General features: G+C 49.2%; 1 protein-coding gene across 1 annotated transcript in view; it reads left to right on the top strand.

Annotated features, from left to right (window-relative positions):
- Positions 1 to 214: 214 nt before the first annotated feature.
- The window catches only part of LOC122923509 (myosin-7), a 107,823-nt gene continuing 91,495 nt past the window's right edge, over positions 215 to 16,542 (top strand). The window contains exon 1 of the mRNA XM_044274338.1: positions 215 to 369. Coding sequence (XP_044130273.1) covers positions 360 to 369 — 10 coding nt within the window. The 5' untranslated portion in view covers positions 215 to 359. The remainder of the gene's footprint in view (positions 370 to 16,542) is intronic.

Consider the following 16,542-nt stretch of genomic DNA (forward strand, 5'->3'; position numbering starts at 1 on the left):
TACTGCACTTAGTGCATTCCGATTGACTCCACTTTCCTTGTTACATCACATCCACAAATACAATTTCACAATCCTTCATCACTCTGGATCAAAGATTGAGTGAAAGGGGAACTGTTTAATTACACGCAGAATACACCTTGATTACTAACCAGCAATTCCATGACCTTCATTGATATTGTGCCCTACATACATGTTATTCTGCTTCCTCCTAGACATATTCAGGACTGTTCTGTGTGACGGTGAACCCCTACAAGTGGCTTCCTGTCTACAATGCAGAGGTTGTGGCTGCTTATCGTGGCAAGAAGAGGAGTGAAGCTCCACCTCACATCTTCTCCATCTCTGACAATGCCTATCAGTACATGCTGACAGGTCTGATTCTCTTTGTCTCTACTTTGTATGTATCTTATATGTTTTACTTGGAAACAGTGCAGTTTCTATGTAAAATTTCTCTCAGGGCGAGTGTCAAAAAAACTCCCCCCCCCCTCCCCTCACAACTGCTCGATGAAATAAGTGTCTCCCCATTGTAAAAAATGTGGAACCACATTGCACGGACGGTCACAGTGACCCACTGTCCCATAGACTCAGGCTCTCACTCACAGCAGGCTTCTTTCTCAGCACTGCTCCGGGCGGGCGGTAACAGACAGGCAGGTAGTGTGGGCGGCGGTGCTCACCTCACTCACTGTACGTCACGCAGTGCGTGATGTACAGTGAGTGAGCGCCGCCGCCCGCACTGCCTGCCTGTGGGGGGATATTATTTTTAATAAGGATCACTATGGACATTATTTAGAATGGAGGCTGCTGTGGATGTCATTATAACTGTATAATGTCTGATAGGCCTAGTCCTGAGCTGAGTTATATTACCCTGCCCTGTATAATAATGTACCCTGATACCCCTTAGTTATATTACTCCAGCGGGGTAATATAACTAAGGGGTATCAGGGATGGGTACATTATTATACACGGCATGGGCAGAGTAATATAACTCAGCTCAGGACTAGGCCTATCAGACATTATACAGTTATAATGAGTAATGACACCCACAGCAGCCTCCATTCTAAATAATGTCCATAGTGATCCTTATTAAACTTAATGTCCCCCACAGTGACAGTGGCACCCCCGCCCCCCCCCCCCCCCCCTTATCAGATCCGGAATTGCGGACCCGGATCCGCAATTCCGATCCTGAAAAAAAATAGTACATGTCCTATTCTTGTCCCCAATAACGGACAAGAATAGGCATATTCTCTTAGTGCCGGCAATGTGCGGTCCGCAAAATGTAGTATTAATAACTAAACAATTAAATAATACACATATTGCATTGTCTACTTACCACCAGGATAATTAGATGATCTGGTCTCTGGCTGCAGTCTGGCTCTTGGTCTGGCTCTGCGGACTCCCTTGTCACTCTCTTCCCCCCCCCCCCTCCCTTGTCACTCTCTTCTCCCCCCCTCCCTTGTCACTCTCTTCTCCCCCCCCCTCCCTTGTCACTCTTCTCCCCCCCCTCCCTTGTCACTCTCTTCTCCCCCCCTCCCTTGTCACTCTCTTCCCCCCCCTCCCTTGTCACTCTCTTCTCCCCCCCTCCCTTGTCACTCTCTTCCCCCCCCCTCCCTTGTCACTCTCTTCTCCCCCCCTCCCTTGTCACTCTCTTCTCCCCCCCTCCCTTGTCACTCTCTTCTCCCCCCCCCCTTGTCACTCTCTTCTCCCCCCCTCCCTTGTCACTCTCTTCTCCCCCCTCCCTTGTCACTCTCTTCTCCCCCCCCCTCCCTTGTCACTCTCTTCTCCCCCCTCCCTTGTCACTCTCTTCCCCCCCCCTCCCTTGTCACTCTCTTCTCCCCCCCTCCCTTGTCACTCTCTTCTCCCCCCCCTCCCTTGTCACTCTCTTCTCCCCCCCCTCCCTTGTCACTCTCTTCTCCCCCCTCCCTTGTCACTCTCTTCTCCCCCCCCTCCCTTGTCACTCTCTTCTCCCCCCTCCCTTGTCACTCTCTTCTCCCCCCCCCTCCCTTGTCACTCTCTTCTCCCCCCCTCCCTTGTCACTCTCTTCTCCCCCCCCCTCCCTTGTCACTCTCTTCTCCCCCCCTCCCTTGTCACTCTCTTCTCCCCCCCTCTCTTGTCACTCTCTTCTCCCCCCCTTCTCTTGTCACTCTCTTCTCCCCCCCCTCCCTTGTCACTCTCTTCTCCCCCCTCCCTGTCACTCTCTTCTCCCCCTCCCTTGTCACTCTCTTCTCCCCCCTCCCTTGTCACTCTCTTCTCCCCCCTCCCTTGTCACTCTCTTCTCCCCCCTCCCTTGTCACTCTCTTCTCCCCCCCTCCCTTGTCACTCTCTTCTCCCCCTCCCTCCCTTGTCACTCTCTCTCTTCTCCCCCCTCCCTCCCTTGTCACTCTCTTCTCCCCCCTCCCTCCCTTGTCACTCTCTTTTCCCCCCTCCCTTGTCACTCTCTTATTCTCCCCTCCCTTGGCACTCTCTCTCCCCCCCTCCCTTGTCACTCTCTTCTCCCCCTCCCTTGTCACTCTCTTCTCCCCCCCCCTCCCTTGGTCACTCTCTTCTCCCCCCCCTCCCTTGTCACTCTCTTCTCCCCCCCCTCCCTTGTCACTCTCTTCTCCCCCCCTCCCTTGTCACTCTCTTCTCCCCCCCCTCCCTTGTCACTCTCTTCTCCCCCCCTCCCTTGTCACTCTCTTCTCCCCCTCCCTTGTCACTCTCATTCTACTTCCCCCACCCCCCTTGTCACTCTCATTCTACACCCCCCACCCCCCTTGTCACTCTCATTCTACACCCCCCCACCCCCCTTGTCACTCTCATTCTACACCCCCACCCCCCTTGTCACTCTCATTCTACACCCCCCACCCCCTTGTCACTCTCATTCTACACCCCCCACCCCCCTTGTCACTCTCATTCTACTCCCCCCATCCCCTTGTCACTCTCATTCTACTCCCCCCCCACCCCCCCACCCCCCCCCCTCATTTCCTCCCCCTTGTCAATGTCACCTCTAATGTAGCGTGGCCGAGCTCTGTTCGCTCCGCGGTACAGGAGCTTTTGTTTCCTGTACTCGGCTGACAGGAAGTGCTCACTTAGTGTGCACTTCCTTTCAGTCCGGCCGGGTACAGGAAACAAATGCTCCTGTACCCCGGGCCGGACCAAACAGAGCTCGGCCACGCTACATTAACATGAGGGGCGCCGCCGGCCGGCCGCCCGATCCTTTGCCTACAGGACGAATTTTTATATTTTTTTTTTACCTCAACGGGCGCCCCCTGCTTCTGATAGCGCCCCGGGCGGCCGCCCGTCCCGCCCGCCCGTAGAAACGGCCCTGCTTGGAAAGAATACTACTTCAACAACTATCTGAGCAATTACACGGTTAACTAAACTAGCAAAGGTCATTGTGCTCCCTAAGCTGAACAATCTAAAAATAAGACTGAAAGGGTTAAGTCAATGTGAATTGTCCTGAAGGTCTGCCTGGTTCCTTTAAACAGAACGCCTGTGATTTCCAGATACTTTCGCTTTGGGTATGTTCACATGATGGATTTTGATTCTGTGATGAAAGCTGAGTAGAGTTGAGCGGACACCTGGATGTTCGGGTTCGAGAAGTTCGGCCGAACTTCCCGAAAATGTTCGGGTTCGGGATCCGAACTCGATCCGAACTTCGTCCCGAACCCGAGCCCCATTGAAGTCAATGGGGACCCGAACTTTTCGGCACTAAAAAGGCTGTAAAACAGCCCAGGAAAGGGCTAGAGGGCTGCAAAAGGCAGCAACATGTAGGTAAATCCCCTGCAAACAAATGTGGATAAGGAAATGAATTAAAATAAAAATTAAATAAATAAAAATTAACCAAAATCAATTGGAGAGAGGTCCCATAGCAGAGAATCTGGCTTCACGTCAGCCACCACTGGAACAGTCCATTCTCAGATATTTAGGCCCCGGCACCCAGGCAGAGGAGAGAGGTCCCGTAACAGAGAATCTGGCTTCATGTCAGCAGAGAATCAGTCTTCATGTCATAGCAGAGAATCAGGCTTCACGTCACCCACCACTGCAACAGTCCATTTTCATAAATTTAGGCCCAGCACCCAGGCAGAGGAGAGAGGTCCCATAACAGACAATCTGGCTTCATGTCAGCAGAGAATCAGTCTTCATGTCATAGCAGAGAATCAGGCTTCACGTCACCCACCACTGTAACAGTCCATTTTCATAAATTTAGGCCCAGCACCCAGGCAGAGGAGAGAGGTCCCGTAACAGACAATCTGGCTTCATGTCAGCAGAGAATCAGTCTTCATGTCATAGCAGAGAATCAGGCTTCACGTCACCCACCACTGTAACAGTCCATTTTCATAAATTTAGGCCCAGCACCCAGGCAGAGGAGAGAGGACCCGTAACAGACAATCTGGCTTCATGTCAGCAGAGAATCAGTCTTCATATCATAGCAGAGAATCAGGCTTCACGTCAGCCACCAATGCAACAGTCCATTGTCAGATATTTAGGCCCAGCACCCAGGCAGAGGAGAGAGGTCCCGTAACAGACAATCTGGCTTCATGTCAGCAGAGAATCAGTCTTCATATCATAGCAGAGAATCAGGCTTCACGCCACCCACCACTGCAACAGTCCATTTTCATAAATTTAGGCCCAGCACCCAGGCAGAGGAGAGAGGACCCGTAACAGACAATCTGGCTTCATGTCGGCAGAGAATCAGTCTTCATATCATAGCAGAGAATCAGGCTTCACGTCAGCCACCAATGCAACAGTCCATTGTCAGATATTTAGGCCCAGCACCCAGGCAGAGGAGAGAGGTCCCGTAACAGACAATCTGGCTTCATGTCAGCAGAAAATCAGTCCTCATATCATAGCAGAGAATCAGGCTTCACGTCACCCACCACTGCAACAGTCCATTTTCATAAATTTAGGCCCAGCACCCAGGCAGAGGAGAGAGGTCCCGTAACAGACAATCTGGCTTCATGTCGGCAGAGAATCAGTCTTCATATCATAGCAGAGAATCAGGCTTCACGTCAGCCACCAATGCAACAGTCTATTGTCAGATATTTAGGCCCAGCACCCAGGCAGAGGAGAGAGGTCCCGTAACAGACAATCTGGCTTCATGTCAGCAGAGAATCAGTCTTCATGTCATAGCAGAGAATCAGGCTTCACGTCACCCACCACTGCAACAGTCCATTTTCATAAATTTAGGCCCAGCACCCAGGCAGAGGAGAGAGGTCCCGTAACAGACAATCTGGCTTCATGTCAGCAGAGAATCAGTCTTCATATCATAGCAGAGAATCAGGCTTCACGTCAGCCACCAATGCAACAGTCCATTGTCAGATATTTAGGCCCAGCACCCAGGCAGAGGAAAGAGGTCCCGTAACAGACAATCTGGCTTCATGTCAGCAGAGAATCAGTCTTCATATCATAGCGGAGAATCAGGCTTCACGTCACCCACCACTGCAACAGTCCATTTTCATAAATTTAGGCCCAGCACCCAGGCAGAGAAGAGAGGTCCCGTAACAGACAATCTGGCTTCATGTCGGCAGAGAATCAGTCTTCATATCATAGCAGAGAATCAGGCTTCACGTCAGCCACCAATGCAACAGTCCATTTTCATAAATTTAGGCCCAGCACCCAGGCAGAGGAGAGAGGTCCCGTAACAGACAATCTGGCTTCATGTCGGCAGAGAATCAGTCTTCATATCATAGCAGAGAATCAGGCTTCACGTCAGCCACCAATGCAACAGTCCATTGTCAGATATTTAGGCCCAGCACCCAGGCAGAGGAGAGAGGTCCCGTAACAGACAATCTGGCTTCATGTCAGCAGAGAATCAGTCTTCATATCATAGCAGACAATCAGGCTTCACGTCAGCCACCAATGCAACAGTCCATTGTCAGATATTTAGGCCCAGCACCCAGGCAGAGGAGAGAGGTCCCGTAACAGACAATCTGGCTTCATGTCAGCAGAGAATCAGTCTTCATATCATAGCAGAGAATCAGGCTTCACGCCACCCACCACTGCAACAGTCCATTTTCATAAATTTAGGTCCAGCACCCAGGCAGAGGAGAGAGGACCCGTAACAGACAATCTGGCTTCATGTCGGCAGAGAATCAGTCTTCATATCATAGCAGAGAATCAGGCTTCACGTCAGCCACCAATGCAACAGTCCATTGTCAGAAATTTAGGCCCAGCACCCAGTCAGAGGAGAGAGGTCCCGTAACAGACAATCTGGCTTCATGTCAGCAGAGAATCAGTCCTCATATCATAGCAGAGAATCAGGCTTCACGTCACCCACCACTGCAACAGTCCATTTTCATAAATTTAGGCCCAGCACCCAGGCAGAGGAGAGAGGTCCCGTAACAGACAATCTGGCTTCATGTCGGCAGAGAATCAGTCTTCATATCATAGCAGAGAATCAGGCTTCACGTCAGCCACCAATGCAACAGTCTATTGTCAGATATTTAGGCCCAGCACCCAGGCAGAGGAGAGAGGTCCCGTAACAGACAATCTGGCTTCATGTCAGCAGAGAATCAGTCTTCATGTCATAGCAGAGAATTAGGCTTCACGTCACCCACCACTGCAACAGTCCATTTTCATAAATTTAGGCCCAGCACCCAGGCAGAGGAGAGAGGTCCCGTAACAGACAATCTGGCTTCATGTCAGCAGAGAATCAGTCTTCATATCATAGCAGAGAATCAGGCTTCACGTCAGCCACCAATGCAACAGTCCATTGTCAGATATTTAGGCCCAGCACCCAGGCAGAGGAAAGAGGTCCCGTAACAGACAATCTGGCTTCATGTCAGCAGAGAATCAGTCTTCATATCATAGCGGAGAATCAGGCTTCACGTCACCCACCACTGCAACAGTCCATTTTCATAAATTTAGGCCCAGCACCCAGGCAGAGAAGAGAGGTCCCGTAACAGACAATCTGGCTTCATGTCGGCAGAGAATCAGTCTTCATATCATAGCAGAGAATCAGGCTTCACGTCAGCCACCAATGCAACAGTCCATTTTCATAAATTTAGGCCCAGCACCCAGGCAGAGGAGAGAGGTCCCGTAACAGACAATCTGGCTTCATGTCGGCAGAGAATCAGTCTTCATATCATAGCAGAGAATCAGGCTTCACGTCAGCCACCAATGCAACAGTCCATTGTCAGATATTTAGGCCCAGCACCCAGGCAGAGGAGAGAGGTCCCGTAACAGACAATCTGGCTTCATGTCAGCAGAGAATCAGTCTTCATATCATAGCAGACAATCAGGCTTCACGTCAGCCACCAATGCAACAGTCAATTGTCAGATATTTAGGCCCAGCACCCAGGCAGAGGAGAGAGGTCCCGTAACAGAGGATCTGGCTTCATGTCAGCAGAGAATCAGTCTGCATGTCATAGCAGAGAATCAGTCTTCACGTCAGCCACCACTGCAACAGTCCATTTTCATATATTTAGGCCCAGCACCCAGGCAGAGGAGAGAGGTCCCGTAACAGACAATCTGGCTTCATGTCAGCAGAGAATTAGTCTGCATGTCATAGCAGAGAATCAGGCTTCACGTCAGCCACCAGCGCAACAGTCCATTGGCATATATTTAGGCCCAGCACCCAGGCAGAGGAGAGAGGTCCCGTAACAGAGGATCTGGCTTCATGTCAGCAATGAATCAGTCTGCATGTCATAGCAGAGAATCAGGCTTCACGTCACCCAACATTGGAACAGTCCATTGGCATATATTTAGGCCCCGGCACCCAGACAGAGGAGAGGTTCATTCAACTTTGGGTAGCCTCGCAATATAATGGTAAAATGAAAATAAAAACCATATAATATATGGTTAAGGGGAGGTAGTTAATGTCTAATCTGCACAAGGGATGGACAGGTCCTGTGGGATCCATGCCTGGTTCATTTTTATGAACGTCAGCTTGTCCACATTGGCTGTAGACAGGCGGCTGCGTTTGTCTGTAATGACGCCCCCTGCCGTGCTGAATACACGTTCAGACAAAACGCTGGCCGCCGGGCAGGCCAGCACCTCCAAGGCATAAAAGGCTAGCTCTGGCCACGTGGACAATTTAGAGACCCAGAAGTTGAATGGGGCCGAACCATCAGTCAGTACGTGGAGGGGTGTGCACACGTACTGTTCCACCATGTTAGTGAAATGTTGCCTCCTGCTAACACGTTGCGTATCAGGTGGTGGTGCAGTTAGCTGTGGCGTGTTGACAAAACTTTTCCACATCTCTGCCATGCTAACCCTGCCCTCAGAGGAGCTGGCCGTGACACAGCTGCCTTGGCGACCTCTTGCTCCTCCTCTGCCTTGGCCTTGGGCTTCCACTTGTTCCCCTGTGACATTTGGGAATGCTCTCAGTAGCGCGTCTACCAACGTGCGCTTGTACTCGCGCATCTTCCTATCACGCTCCAGTGCAGGAAGTAAGGTGGGCACATTGTCTTTGTACCGTGGATCCAGCAGGGTGGCAACCCAGTAGTCCGCACATGTTAAAATGTGGGCAACTCTGCTGTCGTTGCGCAGGCACTGCAGCATGTAGTCGCTATGTGTGCCAGGCTGCCCAGGGGTAAGGACAAGCTGTCCTCTGTGGGAGGCGTATCGTCATCGTCCTGCCTTTCACCCCAGCCACGCACCAGTGATGGGCCCGAGCTGCGTTGGGTGCCACCCCGCTGTGACCATGCTTCATCCTCATCCTCCTCCACCTCCTCCTCATCCTCGTCCTCCAGTAGTGGGCCCTGGCTGGCCACATTTGTACCTGGCCTCTGCTGTTGCCAAAAACCTCCCTCTGAGTCACTTCGAAGCCTGGCCTGAAAGTGCTAAAAATGACCCCTCTTCCTCCTCCTCCTCCTCCTCCTCCTCCTCCTGGGCCACCTCCTCTTCCATCATCGCCCTAAGTGTTTTCTCAAGGAGACATAGAAGTGGTATTGTAACGCTGATAACAGCGTCATCGCCACTGGCCATGTTGGTAGAGTACTCGAAACAGCGCAACAGGGCACACAGGTCTCGCATGGAGGCCCAGTCATTGGTGGTGAAGTGGTGCTGTTCTGTAGTGCGACTGACCCGTGTGTGCTGCAGCTGAAACTCCACTAAGGCCTGCTGCTGCTCGCACAGTCTGTCCAGCATGTGCAAGGTGGAGTTCCACCTGGTGGGCACGTCGCATATGAGGCGGTGAGCGGGAAGGCTGAAGTTACGCTGTAGCGCAGACAGGCGAGCAGCAGCAGGATGTGAACGCCGGAAGCGCGAACAGACGGCCCGCACTTTATGCAGCAGCTCTGACATGTCGGGGTAGTTGTGAATGAACTTCTGCACCACCAAATTCAGCACATGCGCCAAGCAAGGGATGTGCGTCAAATTGGCTAGTCCCAGAGCTGCAACGAGATTTCGCCCATTATCACACACCACCAGGCCGGGCTTGAGGCTCACCGGCAGCAACCACTCGTCGGTCTGTTGTTCTATACCCTGCCACAACTCCTGTGCGGTGTGGGGCCTGTCCCCCAAACATATGAGTTTCAGAATGGCCTGCTGACGTTTACCCCGGGCTGTGCTGAAGTTGGTGGTGAAGGTGTGTGGCTGACTGGATGAGCAGGTGGAAGAAGAGGAGGAGGAAGCCGAGTAGGAGGAGGTGGCAACAGGAGGCAAAGAATGTTGCCCTGTGATCCTTGGCGGCGGAAGGACGTGCGCCAAACAGCTCTCCGCCTGGGGCCCAGCTGCCACTACATTTACCCAGTGTGCAGTTAGGGAGATATAGCGTCCCTGGCCGTGCTTACTGGTCCACGTATCTGTGGTTAGGTGGACCTTGCCACAGATGGCGTTGCGCAGTGCACACTTGATTTTATCGGATACTTGGTTGTGCAGGGAAGGCACGGCTCTCTTGGAGAAGTAGTGCCGGCTGGGAGCAACATACTGTGGGACAGCAAGCGACATGAGCTGTTTGAAGCTGTCTGTGTCCACCAGCCTAAATGACAGCATTTCATAGGCCAGTAGTTTAGAAATGCTGGCATTCAGGGCCAGGGATCGAGGGTGGCTAGGTGGGAATTTACGCTTTCTCTCAAATGTTTGTGAGATGGAGAGCTGAAAGCTGCCGTGTGACATGGTTGAGATGCTTGGTGACGGAGGTGGTGGTGGTGTTGGTGGTACATCCCCTGTTTGCTGGGCGGCAGGTGCCAACGTTCCTCCAGAGGCGGAGGAAGAGGCCGAGGCGGCAGCAGCAGAAGAGGCCGAGGCGGCAGCAGCAGAAGAGGTAGCAGGGGGAGCCTGAGTGACTTCCTTGGTTTTAAGGTGTTTACTCCACTGCAGTTCATGCTTTGCATGCAGGTGCCTGGTCATGCAGGTTGTGCTAAGGTTCAGAACGTTAATGCCTCGCTTCAGGCTCTGATGGCATAGTGTGCAAACCACTCGGGTCTTGTCGTCAGCACATTGTTTGAAGAAGTGCCATGCCAGGGAACTCCTTGAAGCTGCCTTTGGGGTGCTCGGTCCCAGATGGCGGCGGTCAGTAGCAGGCGGAGTCTCTTGGCGGCGGGTGTTCTGCTTTTGCCCACTGCTCCCTCTTTTGCTACGCTGTTGGCTCGGTCTCACCACTGCCTCTTCCTCCGAACTGTGAAAGTCAGTGGCACGACCTTCATTCCATGTGGGGTCTAGGACCTCATCGTCCCCTGCATCGTCTTCCACCCAGTCTTGATCCCTGACCTCCTGTTCAGTCTGCACACTGCAGAAAGATGCAGCAGTTGGCACCTGTGTTTCGTCATCATCAGAGACATGCTGAGGTGGTATTCCCATGTCCTCATCATCAGGAAACATAAGTGGTTGTGCGTCAGTGCATTCTATGTCTTTCACCGCTGGGGAAGGGCTAGGTGGATGCCCTTGGGAAACCCTGCCAGCGGAGTCTTCAAACAGCATAAGAGACTGCTGCATAACTTGAGGCTGAGACAGTTTCCCTGGTATGCATGGGGGTGATGTGACAGACTGATGGGGTTGGTTTTCAGGCGCCATCTGTGCGCTTTCTGCAGAAGACTGGATGGGAGATAATGTGTCCCTTACTAGATGTTTTCCTCATTGTTATGGTTCACCACAACAACAAAAATATTATTTGGCCCAATGTATTGTATTCAAATTCAGCTGAATATAAATTTGAGGCCTAGTATTTAGGCGCTGGGTGACAGGTATAGATTTACTGACGGAATTAGACTTGGAAATGCACTTGGAAATGCACAGTAGCGTGTGTGTGAAGTTATTCAGAATGACCCTATCAGCACCTTGATTCTGATATACCCTTTTAGGGATAGATTTCAAATAGCTCTGATACAGCAGAAACCACTAAATTAGGAAATTGCTAAATTGGGAATTGTATTTCAACCCAGAACAAAAACTGTGCTTTGACGGACACTAAATAACTTGCCCAGCCACAACAGTACAGCAGTAACGACAGATTTAGCGGGATATAAATTTGAGGCCTAGTATTTAGGCGCTGGGTGACAGGTATAGATTTACTGACAGAATTAGACTTGGAAATGCACAGTAGCGTGTGTGTGAAGTTATTCAGAATGACCCTATCAGCACCTTGATTCTGATATACCCTTTTAGGGATGTATTTAAAGTAGGCCTGATACAGCAGAAACCACTAAATTAGGAAATTGCTAAATTGGGAATTGTATTTCAACCCAGAACAAAAACTGTGCTTTGACGGACACTAAATAACTTGCCCAGCCACAACAGTACAGCAGTAACGACAGATTTAGCGGGATATAAATTTGAGGCCTAGTATTTAGGCGCTGGGTGACAGGTATAGATTTACTGACAGAATTAGACTTGGAAATGCACAGTAGCGTGTGTGTGAAGTTATTCAGAATGACCCTATCAGCACCTTGATTCTGATATACCCTTTTAGGGATGTATTTAAAGTAGGCCTGATACAGCAGAAACCACTAAATTAGGAAATTGCTAAATTGGGAATTGTATTTCAACCCAGAACAAAAACTGTGCTTTGGCGGACACTAAATAACTTGCCCAGCCACAACAGTACAGCAGTAACGACAGATTTAGCGGGATATAAATTTGAGGCCTAGTATTTAGGCGCTGGGTGACAGGTATGGATTTACTGACAGAATTAGACTTGGAAATGCACAGTAGCGTGTGTGTGAAGTTATTCTGAATGACCCTATGTGCACCTTGAATATTATATACCCTTTTAGGGATAGATTTCAAATAGCTCTGATACAGCAGAAACCACTAAATTAGGAAATTGCTAAATTGGGAACTGTATTTCAACCCAGAACAAAAACTGTGCTTTGACGGACACTAAATAACTTGCCCAGCCACAACAGTACAGCAGTAACGACAGATTTAGCTGGATATAAATTTGAGGCCTAGTATTTAGGCGCTGGGTGACAGGTATACGTTTACTGACAGAATTAGACTGGGATATGGCCAAAAAATAACCACACTATTGATGGTTAAATGCACTTGGTGTGACAGCTTGACCAACCACACTACTGAGGGTTAAATGCACTTGGTGACAGGCGCAGCTTGCCCCTGATGTAGTATATGGCCAAAAAATAAACAGACTATTGCTGGCTAAATGCACTTGGTGTGACAGCTTGACCAACCACACTACTGAGGGTTAAATGCACTTGGTGACAGGCGCAGCTTGCCCCTGATGTAGTATATGGCCAAAAAATAAACAGACTATTGCTGGTTAAATGCACTTGGTGTGACAGCTTGACCAACCACACTACTGAGGGTTAAATGCACTTGGTGACAGGCGCAGCTTGCCCCTGATGTAGTATATGGCCAAAAAATAAACAGACTATTGCTGGTTAAATGCACTTGGTGTGACAGCTTCACCCTAATGTAGGCTTTAGCCAAAAAACAACCACACCATTGAGGGTTAAATGCACTTGGCGACAGGCGCAGCTTGCCCCTGATGTAGTATATGGCCAAAAAATAAACAGACTATTGCTGGTTAAATGCACTTGGTGTGACAGCTTCACCCTGATGTAGGCTTTAGCCAAAAAACAACCACACCATTGAGGGTTAAATGCACTTGGTGACAGGCGCAGCTTGCCCCTGATGTAGTATATGGCCAAAAAATAAACAGACTATTGCTGGTTAAATGCACTTGGTGTGACAGCTTCACCCTGATGTAGGCTTTAGCCAAAAAACAACCACACCATTGAGGGTTAAATGCACTTGGTGACAGGCGCAGCTTGCCCCTGATGTAGTATATGGCCAAAAAATAAACAGACTATTGCTGGTTAAATGCACTTGGTGTGACAGCTTCACCCTGATGTAGGCTTTAGCCAAAAAACAACCACACCATTGAGGGTTAAATGCACTTGGTGACAGGCGCAGCTTGCCCCTGATGTAGTATATGGCCAAAAAATCAACAGACTATTGCTGGTTAAATGCACTTGGTGTGACAGCTTCACCCTGATGTAGGCTTTAGCCAAAAAACAACCACGCCATTGAGGGTTAAATGCACTTGGTCGCAGCTTGTGCTGGCGCACCACAAGACAAAAAATGGCCGCCGATCACCCCAGAAAAAAGTGACTGACAAACGGTCTGGGCAGCCTAAAAACAGTGAGCAATTGAGTATCAGCAGCTCAATGATCCACAGCTGCAGATCGATCACTGGATGGAGTCTTTTGGAGGAGTTAATCAGCCTAATCTCGCCCTACTGTCGCAGCTGCAACCTCTCCCTACGCTAATCAGAGCAGAGTGACGGGCGGCGCTATGTGACTCCAGCTTAAATAGAGGCTGGGTCACATGGTGCTCTGGCCAATCACAGCCATGCCAATAGTAGGCATGGCTGTGATGGCCTCTTGGGGCAAGTAGTATGACGCTTGTTGATTGGCTGCTTTGCAGCCTTTTCAAAAAGCGCCAAGAAAGCGACGAACACCGAACCCAAACCCGGACTTTTACGAAAATGTCCGGGTTCGGGTCCGTGTCACGGACACCCCAAAATTCGGTACGAACCCGAACTATACAGTTCGGGTTCGCTCATCCCTAAAGCGGAGCGCCATTTGCACTGAAACCGCCATACTGCAGTTCATGCAGCCCAGGCTTTTTTACATGCAGTTTTCCAGACTGAGGCAAGAATGGACATGCCCATTGTTGGTGCGGTTACCATGTGGGTGCTACGAAAAGCCACAGAGGGAGCTACATTCAGTGAGGCTAAACCAAGAGCGGGACTGCACCATTCAAAATGAAAAACCATGGCAGAAACTGCATTGCCAAATGTACCAGTAGACAGATCACTAACCATGCTAGTTCAGCTGCCATGCCATTCACTGTATCAAATAACGCCCACAAATAATTTTATTCAAACATGTAGCTTCAGAACTGTGGCAGTAATACAGAACAGATTCATAGCAACGATCATTTATTTGTACAGTGCAGTCAACCACAACAGCACAGAATTTGGGGGTTATTCATTGTAATAGTCACAGCAGACAGTGTGATACAGCCGAATGAAATCATTATATTCAAGATACATTTAGTAGAAGCCCTGCAGAATACAGGGAATAGCGAACATTTGTGTTACCTGTGATTTTGTTTTCCTCGTGTCTGAAGGCAGCACAGTGCAGGATGTATGTGCTGCCTGAGGAAAGAGAAAACTTGTGTTTCTTCAAGTCCGAAGGCATCGCATACATCCCGATGTTCAAGGTAAGGAATCAGCTGCTCTAGAGGGTGACGGTATTGTTAGATTTCCAGGGGTATGACCACACCTAGCGGAATTTCCGCTACAGATTTTCTGCTTCATTGTGAAGGGTGAAATCCATGTTGGAAAGCCACAGCATAAACTGACATGTTTCAGATTCTAAATCCATAGCCCGTCTTTTTAAGTGCATATAGGTAAGATTTGTTTGCTGCTACTGTATAACAGATATGTTGTATGCGGCAAATCTGCAGCATATCCAGTGTCATACGCTTGTCAGAAGAGGTACTGTAAGTTTCGGGCAGATGTTTGAAGGTATGTAGCTTTGAGAAGGTTGGCAGAAAATTCTAGGAGAGAGAGCAAGAACTTATAACTTTATTGGAGATATTTGGTAAAGATAAATCTAAAACATTGAGTATAGATAGTCATAAAGATCAACTAATTATTATCAAGGGATAGTTTGTCACTCTCTTTTCTATCTACCCTCTTTTGAGGGGAACTCTCTTTGTTTCGGGTCTCCTAGGGTCAGTTAGGCCAAGTACGAGGACAGGGAAATACCACCATCAAGGATTGTCCCTGGGCAGAGGCATAGTTAGGGCTTGTACAGGGAGAGTTTTTCCTCTATTTCTCCCCTGCACTAATATTATTGCCCCAGGCCTCTCATTTCTGTCACTGGTATCGCCATAGGTATTGCCCTTATCTAAGCTACTCACACATTCCATTACTGGAACTATCCAGTGGATGTCATATGCTCTGTGGTAGTTAGGCCATATCTTTGCCTTTGTTTATTTAATTTCAACCGCCTTGGTATATAGGGCGTTTTTTATCCTATCTCTATTAAAAGTTAAGTCTTAAGGGTCCTAAAATAATTTTATATATAAAGATAAATCTACTATTTGCATGCTTTACAGGTAACTAGTAAAGTCGCCAAAGTTCATATATTAAGAACAATGATTACACATTGATCACATTAGATTTTGCATTGTGCCAGCAGTTTTACTGTATGGGAGCCTCCTGACAACAGGTATAAGGGGTAAAGAAGAGTGGGCATGATTTCAATGTGTCTATGCCATGCTCCTCCTCACCATGGTTGGGCAGTGCGGAGGCACAATGGACTCTGAACCCCTGTTCTAGAAAATATCCAAAAAGAGGCCCCCAGCGATCACATATTTATCACCGATCCTGCAGACAGGTAATAAATATACTGATTGAGAAACCCCACCCCCTTAAAGGGTTTCGGTTATCAAAAAAATCGTTATGTAGCTGACTGACATTAGCGATGTGCTAATGTCAGCAGAACATAACTGTATTACTTACACCTCCCTGCCTGCTGCCGTTAGCGCTAAATAGTGACTTTTATAATATGCAAATAAGCCTCTAGGTGCTAGTGGGGGGTTGCTGCAGCCACTAGAGGCTCCGTCTCTCGCCGTTTGGCATGCGCTTGTAAAGGCGATTGACATCCTCGGTCTCCTCCAAGCCCCGCAAATCCCGCGCCTGCGCCGTCCATTTTAGTATTAGTCGCAGTGAGTGAAGGATGCTCGCCTGCTGCCGTCCATCATTTACTGCGCCTGCACCTAATACTAAAATAGACAGCGCAGTCGTGGGATTTGCGGGGCTTGGAGGAGACTGAGGATGTCAATCACCTTTACAAGGGCATGCCAAACGGCGAGACGACGGAGTCTCTAGATGCTGCAGCAACCCCCCACTAGCACCTAGAGGCTCATTTGCATATTATAAAAGTCATTATTTAGCGCTAACGGCGGCAGGCAGGGAGATATAAGTCATACAGTTATGTTTTAGCACATCGCTAATGTCAGCCAGCTACATAACGATTTTTCTAATGACAGAAACCCTTTAAATTCAATGTCTTACAAATCAGTTATTGTATCTATTGTCTTTTTCCCCCGTTTTCTGTAACTACTAAACAAGTTTGTTCAATTTTTTTT

This window comes from Bufo gargarizans, chromosome 1 (genome assembly GCF_014858855.1).
Source record: "Bufo gargarizans isolate SCDJY-AF-19 chromosome 1, ASM1485885v1, whole genome shotgun sequence".
In the NCBI taxonomy this organism is placed as follows: domain Eukaryota; kingdom Metazoa; phylum Chordata; class Amphibia; order Anura; family Bufonidae; genus Bufo; species Bufo gargarizans.